Source organism: Plutella xylostella, chromosome 12, assembly GCF_932276165.1.
Source record: "Plutella xylostella chromosome 12, ilPluXylo3.1, whole genome shotgun sequence".
NCBI classification, from domain to species: Eukaryota; Metazoa; Arthropoda; class Insecta; order Lepidoptera; family Plutellidae; genus Plutella; species Plutella xylostella.
Window position 1 is genome coordinate 2694400 of NC_063992.1, and position 13754 is coordinate 2708153.

Sequence of the window (13754 nt, forward strand, 5' to 3'; positions counted from 1 at the left end):
TTTCATTTTTTCTTACTTCTTTTCTGTGAACGATTACCATTCTTACATTTTTTTTGCCAAATACCTACTGGGTTTTGTTAGGTACGAGTATATCGTGAGTAATTCCTTCTGTCTTATGATAAATTATGAAGTACCTAAAAAAATAGGTACGTCAACAAAGTAATAAAAAAAAAGCTTCATCAGCAGAGGTGAGTTAGAAGTACTTGGTAAAATCAAGTCATTCCTGAAGTACATAATAAAAAACTGACAACATAAATAAAAGACTGTGGTCAATCAAAGTAAGTATTTTTTTCGGACACGTATATTTACAGGAGATATGTTTAACGTATTATTAATATGTTTATTTAACTTACTACGACTAGTTAAAGCAGTTTTTTGTTGCTGTTGTTCAGCGATGTATATTCGATGTATCGGTTGGGTAAATTACCTTGCAAATTGACAGTTTGGTTTATATACAGAAAGTTATAATTAACAACATATTATTTTCTAATATTAGTATTAATTACATAAGTTCTCATAACATTCACTTTAGTAATATTTCGGTAAGTATCGGTTTCTCGTCTTTGGTGTGATAATAACTTTTATAAAAAAAAACACATATCGATTTTAATATACCTAGTCTTACTCAAAAGGTTCCATCTATAAATTTGTTGAAATATTATTTTTCAGAAATCTTTTTGGTACATTCAACGTAAAATGTCTGTTACATTTACATTCGATTCGTCCGTTCATCTTCTCGTTAGCCACACAGATGTTCGGCGAATCAAACTTATACTCCTTCTTTTTATTCCTTGGCAGTGAATACGTGGCATAATAGTCTGGCTTATCTAGCTCTGGTACGGTGTATATTGCTGGATTTTTCTGCCATTCGTCGTTGAATTTTGGGGTGTCCTTCGATAGTATAGTTTCGGGGTAGGTGCTGTAGTAATCGGCACTATTCGAGTCGTCGTTGTTGAGTCGGTCGCTGTCTCCTGGCTTGCGGATTATCCAGTTGTACCGCACTGTAGGGTCTTCAGGACCCCACAGCCTAGAGGGCCTGAATGCGGAGGCGATTTTCTGTAAATTTAAAAGTACTGCCTTGAAATTTTTCCCGTGGGAATTTAAGGATAAAAAGTAGGGTGTCGGTTTCTTAAATAATACATAATGACCCGTGAAAGAGTAAAAAAATTCTTTCCGAGACTATTGTTGTTGTTTTGTGGTACAGATACAGATGGCCTTGATGTCAGTACCCGTATCACGAAAATTCGAGCTAACGAATAGAATCGAATGCGAGTGCGACTATTGTCAACTTGACAGCACTTTCGAACACTTTTTACCTTTCGAATGAGTTTCGAAAAGAATGACCACAGAGTACATAATATTATTCTGACAATGACCTATGGAATGATAGCTGTCAAACTTTCGCAAATCTATACACCGCCATTTTGTTGTTGACAGGTTGACAGCACTTTCGAATAGACTATCGAATAAAATGTGCTGCGTTTTTTCCGGATCGCTCTACAGGTCCATAAAAAAATATGTCAGTTAGAACATTGTGGTCTCGGGTATGTTAAGGATGGATCACTGCTAGTGCGGTATTGGTACGGTAGTCCTCAGATACTATCCTGGATTCTATCAAGCTCAGCTCTTGCGCTCCATCCATAATACAAGAACTTAATGATATTAGTATGATTTATAATACTAACTGTAATCAAATTATACTGCTCTTCCTTCACCACAGCCACGGCAGACATGACTGCCATGATGATGAGGATGCTGATGAGGACTGCTCCAAGAGGCCAGAGGCTCTGATGATCCTCTATAGTCTCCCGGAGTAGGGTCCTTAGCCACCAGCCTGTCACTCCGATGAGGAGAAGCGGAGTCAACAACCAGGAAACCACCCAAATTGAGGAGGTCCGTGCGCCAGTCAGGAATTTGATGTCTTGCTTGAGCTTCGGGCAGCCTGGAAGTGTTTCTTGAATTAGTCGGGTTTTTTTAGGCAGAGTATATCGATGCTAAAGTTTATGAATAATGAATACCTATTACGTTTAATGATTATAATAATGCCCTCTATCTACATTGCCAGCGTATTGTGTATTTTTTTAAGTATATATGGTTCATAATTATAGCGATTTATCCACAAAGCACCATTAAAAGTTTTAAAGAAAGTTATTCTCTGGTAAACTCATTTTGACGACATTGATTAATTAATATTCAGTACAAAAACGCTCCCCTACAGCACACAGCAACATTCAATTTATAACTGTGTCCCAATAAAAACTTCAACAATCAATTTAAAACTTAACAAAAACTCACCATAAATGAAAGCAAACCCGACTACTTGTAGAGTCGCAGTAAATATCACTAGTATCGGCACGACCATTTCATCTAGGACTGTGCCCACGTACAGAGCGTTCACCATCACGGCCAAAGTTAAGCTGGTTCCAAATGCAGACCCAAGAATTGCTACCATCTTCCATTTGTCTCCTGCCATATGGTACATTCTGTCGTACAGTGGGTAGAGCAGGATTAGCTGGAAATTTATAGGATAACTGTTTAAATTACTGTGGCAAACGACTTAAATTTATTTTAGAGGATGCAATAATAGTTATGGACGTAGTAAGACAGTAAAAGCAAGATCATAATTATAGTTTTTTTTTCAGGAAACGAGTACTGAATTTGTTTCGCTGCGCTGTTGGTCCACAATGACCGATCTCACTCTGTCAATATCGGGAATGGGCGAGAGACACTCAGTACTCGTTTGATAAATAAATATAGGTACTATAGGTATAGTAACCTCATACCTATACTATAGTAAGTGATCATTAGTATCAGTAGCAAAAGCGGAGAATCCGAGAGATCAACATAACAACAACAAGCGTTTTTATAAAGGGGCGAGCACATTTTTTATAACGACATTCACCCATTACACAACGGGAGCGTTCACGTGAAATGTATTGCATAACCGACGCCGTCGCGCTCTGCCAGCCTTGCTCCCTGTTGCATAACGAATGTTTAAAAAACTACTAAAGGTCCCTCCACATAAACTCACAACGTAAACCTTTCAAGGACGAATAGCATACGAAGTAGTTGTGTGTAGAAAAAATGTGCTTCGAATAATTTAAGAATGAATGGAATCTCTATTTTCAATTCGTTGCTGATACAATACTAAAAAATTTATGGTCTCATTTTGGTTACCTCAAATGCTTTATGGCTACTGTAACTAGTATACGTGAAACAATAACCCGCCTCTTGAACTAAAACGCTATCACACTAAACGTGAACGCACCCTTAAGGTCAGCATCCACCTTTTGGCATCGTACGCAACCGACGACGCGTCGTATTAGTACGTAATGTAACGTATTATAATAGTAATCTGAGTATAGAAATTCACACAAGTGCGTCAACTAAACGGCATTGCCAACGCGCCTTTCTCCATAAATTTATGTGAATCCGTTTGTTCCGATACGTAGGTACGATATCAATTGGTGAACGTTTACTTAAAAAATACAACTTACAACTGTCAATATTCCGGAAACGAAAACCACTAAAAACGCGAGTAGCGGCCACAGCTTGGTCCGCTTCTGTGCCAGCGAGGACTGGTATATGAGGACGAGGACCGCGATGAACCCCGTGTCCTGCTGGTCTGCGGCGCTGATGGATGTCCAGAACAGCACCCACAGGCAGCTTGAGAGGAAGTTGTAAATGCTCAGTGCTGATGCTACTCTGCAAAATGTTAAATCCCCTCTGTTTCATAATGTCTGGATAGTGATTAATCATCGACTCATCACTTCAGGCTGTGTTGTCGTTGGATTAAGTATCCTAGGTAGATTTACTTTAGTAAACTACGGGTCCGGGAATCTACTATAACTAATTATGATGAATTAAATTATGATTAATTATTTAAAAAGTGTTATGAATAAATCTTTTTTAATATGTTAATGTATATTTTTACTCACAATCGAACATCGTAGTTCTTGTAAACAGTCCCTCCAGCGCTTATTAAATGCCCGCTCATGATCTGTGTGGACAGCAACGCCTGTACCAAGGTACTGAACCAGAAGTGAGGATCTGTGAACACCATCCATCGCTCGCCCGACATCAGCATAAACCGCACAGGCTCCTCTTGAGACAGAAATGTAGAGAGCACAATTGGCAGAATCACGGCAAATGGTGCAATCAGACTTAATGCTATTTTGTATGATTTCTCGAGGCCGTACATACTGAAACAGGGAGCATTATACCAATTTACTTAAGTATACGTACTTAATAAATAATATGATAGATTATGTCTGACTCATTAAATCATTAAATCTATGATATTTGGTGTTTCCAGTTTGACTGTTGATAGGGTCTGATATTACTCGTAGCATAAAAACAGAGTATTTTTTCAGGTTCTCAAAACTCCAGTAACACACACACACACACACACATACATCTAACTCATTCGCTGCGGCTAGGTGCATCAACCACACCTTTGCCTACCCTGCAAAGGTACAATAGCACGAGCGGTGTCGCGATTATTACCTTGTAGGCTACCTAAAGACTACCTTTTTGTGGATTACCGAAGGACTACCTTTGTGGATTGTTATATTATTATCTGAAGAATGAAGCAATGAAATATTACCAATTGATAACAATAGCACAAGTAACGTGAGTAAAATGTATTACTTACAATAATGGTACGAAGAACCACAGCAGGAATATGATGATAGCCATTATGGCTAGGTACTGTGGGTGCTTCGCGTACGACGATAAAAATGTCATACTGGAAAAAAGGTAAATGAGTTTCAGCACTCTAGTTATTTATTTATGGAAAAGCTAATAAATAAAAAATGGATGGAGACAGTAAATAAGAACTTAAACTAAAAATAGTTTCTAGTGAAGACATTTTTATTTTTAATTTAAAATTAAGTTACCGAAATACATAAAAAATAAAGTATGTATTATTTAGAATATTTAGTCTATTTTTTTAAAAAAAGGCCGACCGGATATGTACCGAAGGTCCCGGGTTCAATTCCCGGCTGGGGCAGATATTGGTTTAAACACAAATATTTGTCCTAGGGTCTTCGATGTGCCCGTAAAATGGCAATAGACCCGCCCCCTATAACATTGGGACTAACATAAAACACTGGCGAAAAGTGGGTGCAGCAATGCACCTCTGCCAACCCCGCAAGGGAGTACATTAGTACAAGGTGTGAGTGTTTATATTATTATATAATATTATAAATATATTTTTATATTATGTTTTCAATAAGTTATCAATACTTACTTATAACACTCCGTTGCGTTGATTTTGTTCTCGTAACCGTACTGAAATGAAAAAAAAACACGATTATGTTAACTATAACAGAGGACCTGACATGAATTTTGTTTTATTACTGTCAAAACCTATGAGCCTACTGATAACCAAAACTAATTTTCAGATTCGCAGTGCCTCCTGAATCACTCCCAATATTTATGTTTTACGTAAATAAAGCTTTTTCTATTTTCAACTACATCGTTGGAATATCAAAACCACTTTCAATTTATACAACCTAAACCACACTTTTTTAATTTAGGTCTTCACCAAGTTCAGGATTTCTTTCAAAGAACTGAAACCTAAGAAGTTTCTTACTTAATTAAATTCCTTAGACGACTACTTATGACTTATTTTTCCAATTGAAATACGTACAGAGAAAAAAATATATTTCTATGTAGGTATTTTTTATTTACAAATTAATTACGTGAACCCTTACTGTAATTTGTATAAATTGGGTTGCAATGTTTGGTCTTTTTTCATGCAGAACTTAAAACACTAGGGGTTCACTCTATCAAAGCTCTCTTTCATTCGTTTTTCATCAGTATAGAGTAACCCTCTTGGAACCTCTTAGATTTTGTCAACCATTAAATTTGAAGCTGTTCTTTTGTATTTTTTTGTTTCTTTCAATTGTGCTCTTCCTGCATTAGAATCTTTAGACACGGTTGGTTTGCGGTCGAAGACTCTTTCGACACTTAATATACTGACCCACGGAGGTCGGTCGTTCAGTGTCATCATAGGGACATCGTTTTGAAACAGAATTTAGTTGCTGTGGTTTTTTTGTACAGTTAGCAAAATAAACATTTTGACTCGTAATTACACATTAGCGAACATTACAGTTAGAGTTCTCCCACATAATCTTAACATTCTCACAATCCCTCCCAGAGTCTAAAGTTATTCAAACAAACCGATAAGTTGATCAACAAATCCGTAAAAAGCATACACTAACCGGAGTCATCTGAAGACGAGTGCAGGCTCTCAGTGGGAAAGTGTCTTTTGCTATCCACAGTATGTACGCCGATGCGAGCGCTATGTACACCATGTTGTATACACAGCATATGAACGATGTGATCAGCTGGATGTGGCCTACGCCTGAAATCGTAGGAATAAAATACCTGAGAAACTGTCAAGAGCGTATTAGAGATACGTAAAAAAGGATGATAAAATAGTTTAAATACCCTAATAAACGGATGTATTATGGTCTAAACTGCAAAAAACGTAGCATTCATCGATTATTGTGGTATTTAGATCTCTCGCAACTTGACAAAAAGTGGAAAGAAAATAGGCAAAGTGCCCACCTTATATTGATACTTTTATTACATGAACATTACCATCTTTATTAGGCTCTATATTGCTAGTAAAGTACCTACCCTCATATTGCTCTTATGTGAGCACCGTTTTATTTTCCTCACTGTAATATAAGACCCATTAATGTTATCAATTTGAGATCATTTGCATAGATATAAAGAAATTAATTTACAAGCAAATGTCTAGTGAGTTCAGTTATGTAAATTTAGTTAGGTTTCTATTACCCATTTGATTTAGCTGATAGTGTGTTCAAGAATCTTGGGTTTAATTAGCCGCAAAGCTTATGTAAAACGTTTAATATGTTGTTCGACACATTTATTAAATTTTCTATTCTGGTAGACAATTCTCAACTACACGCATTTAAAGTCGCTTATCAGTTGCGAATTCGCACCATATAACTACAAAACAACAATATAAATATAAAATAAATATAAATATGTGGGGACATCTCACACACGGCCATCCGACCCCAAGCTAGGCAGAACCTGTGTTATGAGTGTCGGACAGCTGATATATTTACACAAATACATAGATAGATAGATACTAAATATAATATCAACACCCAAGACCCGAGAACAAATATCTGTGTTTAAACAAATATCTGCCCCAGCCGGGAATCGAACCCGGGACCTTCGGCTCAGTAGTCAGGGTCACTAACCACTACGCCATTCAGTCGTCCAATACAATTACAATAATAGTAATCATTTTGCAACGATCTAAAGTTAAGAGTCGAAAATCGAGAAATGGTGTCCCGTAATAATGATCTCACCGTTAATTAAGGTAGGTAATTAAAATGTCATCATCTACGGATAACATTTGCCCACAGGACATAGAAATTTCCCAAGAAACAAAATACTTATCATCATATTACTATACAGCACGACTCCTTCGCTCAAGTGTCAAACAGGCGCTATAAACATCTCTCACCTCTCAATATCGGCACAGCTCTCCAAACCCCAACAGGGTCCTGCTGGCTCAGCTGCCCCGTGCTGAGCTGCAGCAGCGAGGTCGCCAGCCCCACCACCAGCAGCCACAGCGTGTAGACCACCAGGTATGGCACCGCTCCATAGCGGAACGCCTCTCGGGGCAGCCGGACTGAGTTCACGAGGGTGAGAGACAACGCGACCGTGCAGACGTGTGTTTTGATGATCGAACATGCTGACTTGAACTGGAAATGGAAAATGTTAGGTTAGGTTGCAGGTTTGTGATGTTAATTATGGTAATAGATGATTTTAATTTCTAATTATCGTAATAGTATTCATTATCACGCACAGGGGACATCACATTGGTGTGACATTCTCTCAGATACGGTTATAAAATTGTCATAATATGTAAGAAAATACTTTATAGTTTTTTTCTTATATAAAAGAAGAAGATTCCTAACAGTCCACATGATCTGAATTTAAGAAGGTAGTAGGTAGGTACTTAACATTAAAATCCAGCACAAATGAGGTAATTAAGTTAAATAAACAAACGAGGTTATAATAGGTACTTAATCGTTTTGTGTTATACTTTATACTGAATACCATCAAAGCAGTAATGGTAAAGAATTATTTTAATAGTTAAGGAAATTATTATTTTTATGTAGAAAGATCAACGTAGCTAATAGCAACAAAGATGTTTAAATTATTAGATATTTTTCGTTGTGTAAAATGTTTGACAATACGCTTTGAATAGCGTCATCCATACCTCAAGTAGTATATTAATAATAATAGTATAGTAATTTTTTCACGTATATTTTAATAGATTTTTCGTAGACCAAAATATGTACAGAATGATCCCCTGAATCACCCTCTTTCAGTTGACTACACCCTTGTACAACACCCTGTATAAACAGTAAGTAATGCAGTCAAGTTATTTACACGGCGGCCGAGCACGCCAGTCAGTTCGCTTGCTCGTGGCCACTTCCTCATATTGAACGTTTTTGATTAACTTCCTACACTGTATGCAATGCTATATTGTGCATAGCCAGACTATGTACATGTAGGTTAGTAATGCTGCTGGTCTATTTTACTGGACAATTTGAATTTATTTGACATAGGTATAATGGCATGAGCGTTTCAAAAAACGTTTAAATGAGACCTTTGTGAAATGAATCCAGTTATACGGTTGCATAATAGTCACACTATGTATTTTTGACTTTGTGACATGATAATCTGGTGTTAATTTTTCCATTCAACGAACGGACAGCCAAAAATTAGTAAAAAAAATAACACAACAGATTTAAAAGGGAAAAACCATAGTGAAATAATTCAATTAGATAAGTTTGATAAAAAAACGATCTCAGTCATTCTTTTTTGAAGTAGCTACCATGCTTCCGGTACTTTCGATTATATTGCAATAACTAAAAAAAAACTTAGCGTCAACTGTTTTTTCTAAACGTCTACACTAGAGGTACCTACATGTTTATAAATATAACGCTCACAACACAATCGTATTATCATTATGAATAATTTGGACCCTATACCGTATCGGAATATTCTGTGAATACATTACTCTTAGTAATAAGAGTATGTTATCAGGTTAGGATACTCGGCCAAAGTGGTCATGGGTGTGTAACTTAACTCAAATATCGTAACTTAATATTTACGGTAGAAGGCACAGACTGACTGAAATTTTAGATTAGCATGTTGAGTTAACTGATGTTTTGTGAATCTCTTTGTGTAAATTGTAGTATTCCTTGCGCATCAACACAACTTGCAGTTTTAAAAGTACCAATTTTATTGATAACGAGTTTAGAGTATACATAGAATGAGCTTGAGCCTGAGTGGAAAAGCGCTATACCGGTATAGTAACCATCAAAGCGTGCTAATTTCTGAATCTTATTTTAAGAGGTTTAAACCATTTTGAAGGTTTACCACAGGTTTAAAAATATTGATACTTTGAAGTATATTTTATAAACTACTAGCTGTTCCCGCGCGCTTCGCTTCGCCTTAAAAAGTTTTCCCGTGGGAATTCCGGGATAAAAAGTAGCCTATGTTTTTTCCCAGGGTCTAGACTGTATGTATACCAAATTTCATTCAAATCCGTTCAGTAGTTTTGGCGTGAAAGAGTAACAGACAGACAGACAGACAGACAGACAGACACAGTTACTTTCGCATTTATAATATTAGTAAGGATCTCTCAGTAAACCCAAATTACTATTATTATGATTGATTCGTATAACTATAACACTTTACAAACGACCGAGAACACATTCAAAATATTTGTATCCAGTTAATTTCAAGTACCTACTTACTCTTACCGTAATTATTTCAAAACTGGCGCAGCCATAAGTTTCTGGGTAATTAATAGCTAATTAAATTCATAAAAAGAAAGTTAATTTTCAATGACTACGCTCAAAGCCAATCTTTGAGGCAATAAAAGCTTAAGAATCTTACTCCCTCCGCGCTCTGTTGGTCAAAACGTAACCTTATACAGAGTATGGTTTTATCAGTGATCATAATGAAGGTACGTCTATGACCACAATATCGCGAACATAATACACTCACGGGCAATAAAAAAGTTCCACAAACATTTGAAAAAAAAAGTTGTTTTTAGTTGGTAATATCCTGATGCTCAGTTAAATGTAGGTACTTCAATGTTGCAGAAGACGTCATTAAGCTGGGCCTTTTCCGTTTAGGAGTAATTTGGTGTTTTTCTCAGTGGAACCTTTTCATTGCCCTTGTATACTATAGTCGGCGGGGTAAACGAGTTTTCGAGTTGAGATTAGCAGGCATTAGGCAATTTAAGCGTGGCGTGGGACACCCTCCGGCCCGCTGGACCGACGACCTTAGACAGGTGGCCAGTAGTGGCTGGATGAGGAAGGCCGATGATAAAGTGGTGTGGTGTCCCATAGGGGAGGTCAAAGTCCAGTAGTGGACGAATACAGGCCGATGATGATGGTCAATGTAGTCGATTTTAAACATAGTTATTTTAACACAACATTTGCTCAAACAAGTTACTGCCTTCTCATATTTTTACAAAATATTTGTGATATTTTCTTTGTAGGTATGTGACAGGGACTATTTTATTTTTGTGACACTTTTTATTGTAAGTATAATTAAGGCTACAATAAAAAAGATAAAGACATTTAAATTTACTTTTACCGACTTAAAACGACTAGTATACGAATACTATAATTTTATAATGTACAGGACATTATGTAATTCATCTCACTTTATTATCAAACAGTTGGTATTTATATCGGTAGATAGGCCTATTTATTTATGTGAAAAGTAGAGGAAAACAATGTACATAGGTCGATACATTTTTACACATATATCTAGAGCTGAGATTCGAAACATGTGAACAGTGGATGTAGGGGGAAAAGATAAACACTGCGGTAAGACTGGCTAACTACCTAGGTACATCATGGAAATTCATATCCACTCGATAAAATATATAATGTAGTCACTTTGTATTGTTTACTTCTCATAAAATAGCAAGTTTTTCTTAAAAATCTAATTTATGAATACTTCGTATCACATTTCCACTGTATAGTTTCAATTTGCATTAATATTATTTTATACTGCGGCTTATGTAACTACTCTAATAAATTACTAAACTAAACAATATTCACCAGCAGTGATTCAGCTGTAACATCCTGTTGGCTACAGATTTTCACAGTTTTCCTTACCTTAAGATTGACATTGGCAGGTGTGCCCTTGCGCACGCCGAACAAAACAAAACAAACAAAAACGAAACATTAAAATTACCAATTCATTTCTCGAAAAGCGATTCACTTCAGGCGAACTGGGATGCAATGAACATGATCGAGTCCAAACTGCCATATAAATAACTTATAATAACACAAAAAATATGGTTTATACGTCCGTATGCGCGTTTAGCACTTTGGCTACTGAGGGTTAGATGGTCATTAGTGATGTCCAGTGTTTCTCGAGTAATCATTGTAACATCGATACTTTTTAATCGACATAAAGGAACCCTTTTTTCTCTTTGCATGTAGGTATTCTACAAACCTTTGATTGTTTAGCTGATCAAACAAATAATAGAATATGAAATCAAGCTATGAGAGGAAGTATAAACAGATATTGGTTTGTTTGCATTATGTTTTGTTTAGAGAGGCTATTGAAGAATGCGGTTGTTTTTATTGGTAGTAGATGAATACCTACAATGCTATATTTATTAGTAAACACATTAACAAACATCATGAGATATTATTGTTTGTGTATGAATCTAGAACACTTGTAGCCTTCTAGACAGGTAGCTGTAAGTGGTTGAATGAGATCGGTTGAAGGGCAACGTATACTGTTTGCACCTTGGGAGAGGCAGAAAGTTAGGTATATTCAGCAGTGGATAATAATGCTGTAATTCTTTATGTTCTTTCACCGATAATATGTTAATCATCTTTTTATATGAACGTAGCTGATTCTGAAGGCACCAAATTACAATTCAGTAAAATTCTTCGTTCAATATTTCATGGGCCCAGAAAAACAAATTTACCAAATTCCAAATATAAATTTGAAACATTCACAAAAAATCTACATTCAGAATCACTACCATTATGTTTTTATCGTATTCTCTAGCAGCGTGTCCCATCCCTAGAGCATCGCCGTCGTCGGCGCGTGCGCACGCTCGGCTGCGCACTCGAGACTATGGAAATTAGTCGTTCGAAATAAAAACACGCTTTAATTACTACCGCCGTGACCGCTGCCCAACACTAAAGTGCTTTTACCGCAAATTATGAAAACAATTTACGAATCTGATGCAGGTATATAGAGCATATAGGTATGATGTTGGGTTTTGGGGGCTACGTTAAGTGATGTACTGATGTAGATTTGAGAGACACAAGAGGAGATACATATAAATCACTTTGGTCAGCCGTAGATGATTTTATATATGAAGTAAAAAATATAGTGAAATATTATGTTAATTAAATATAAGGTATAGGGTAATGTATACATATCTGATATATTCTATATATAATTTTATGTAAAATACATAGTAATTATTAGTACGTTACGTATACCGATATAATCAGAGACAGTAAAAACCACGGATAGTATACTATGTAATCTGGATATAAATTGGGTATTTACAGTAGTTAGGTACAGTATTGCACGTCTCCCAACCCCGAAAGGGCCAGGAAAAGGTACCATGAGCAACTAGGTATTTCATTACGAATACGTTATATAAGTACATACATAATAATATAATATATTCAACAATTGTTCGTGTCAAGGCGCTTGACGGATGAGTTGCTAGTTTTCCTTGAAAAGTCGTTAATTATGAATTGAACCTACTAGTTATTTACTACTTATTTGTTAATAATAGTCATAATGCCAGCCGAAAGGGAAGATTAATGCAAAACCTTCTAGTCCTGGAGGGGACCCATGCCCTGCAGTGGGCTACCCTGGGTTGAAAAATTCATAAAGATGAAATTGAGAACCTCTTCCTTCTTTCGAAGTCGGTTAAAAACCAATACTTACATGACATCACAATAATAACTAAAAACACACAAAAATACTTACAGTTCTCATTGCTTGAACCCTCAACATTGTGTTCTGCACTGACTCTGATCTATCTATGTTCCTAAAGAATTTCCAAAGAATTCATCGTGTCACAGACGTACGTTTTCCTTCCACCATTTTTAATTGCTAGCACTTATCGATTCCATAATTGCCTACATATTTTTCAAACAAAACAAATACACGGCACATTTAAAACTGAATCTTATTAGCAACACCTAGCGTATTATAATTTACTGCACAACTAAGAACAAGACACTCTTGGATGAATAACAGGTTGACACTAAGCATCTTTTCCGTATCATAGTCCAAGACAACAATAGCCAACAACTGGTTAAAGAGACATAAATAAATGACAACATGAATCATTTAGGAAAACATTGAATCAACGAAAACCAACATCAGCGACATTGGTTCAGTAGGTACACTAAATTATCGTTTATAACTTGTTTAAACAGATGACGAATGTGTAACACTGTAAAATACCTGTGTCACATTGACACAATGGGCCTTCAGGGAAATGTGTGGTTCGCGACTTCAAAACGATGTATCATCATCATCATCATCAGCCAATAATCATCCACTGCTGGACATAGGCCTCTCCCAATAAGCGCCACAACACTCGATCCTCGGCCTTCCTCATCCATCCACTACCGGCTACCCGCCTAAGGTCGTCAGTCCAGCGGGCTGGAGGGCGT

At 36.5% G+C, this 13754-nt stretch overlaps 1 protein-coding gene across 2 annotated transcripts; it reads right to left on the reverse strand.

Annotated features, from left to right (window-relative positions):
• Window positions 1-269: 269 nt before the first annotated feature.
• On the reverse strand, window positions 270-13371 carry LOC105382181 (sodium-dependent nutrient amino acid transporter 1). Of its 2 annotated transcripts, none has more exons than XM_011552027.3 (10): window positions 13060-13371; window positions 7514-7754; window positions 6228-6370; window positions 5252-5292; window positions 4655-4747; window positions 3939-4202; window positions 3498-3705; window positions 2296-2512; window positions 1686-1942; window positions 270-1056 (listed from the first exon to the last, which is right to left on the reverse strand). In XM_011552027.3, the coding sequence occupies exons 1-10, from the start codon at window positions 13084-13086 to the stop codon at window positions 640-642; spliced, it is 1908 nt and encodes a 635-aa protein (XP_011550329.3). In that variant the 5' UTR covers window positions 13087-13371; the 3' UTR covers window positions 270-639. The 2 variants fall into 2 exon arrangements, with proteins under 2 accessions (XP_011550329.3, XP_011550327.3); XM_011552025.3 differs by lacking the exon at window positions 13060-13371 and adding an exon at window positions 11284-11437.
• Window positions 13372-13754: the final 383 nt, after the last annotated feature.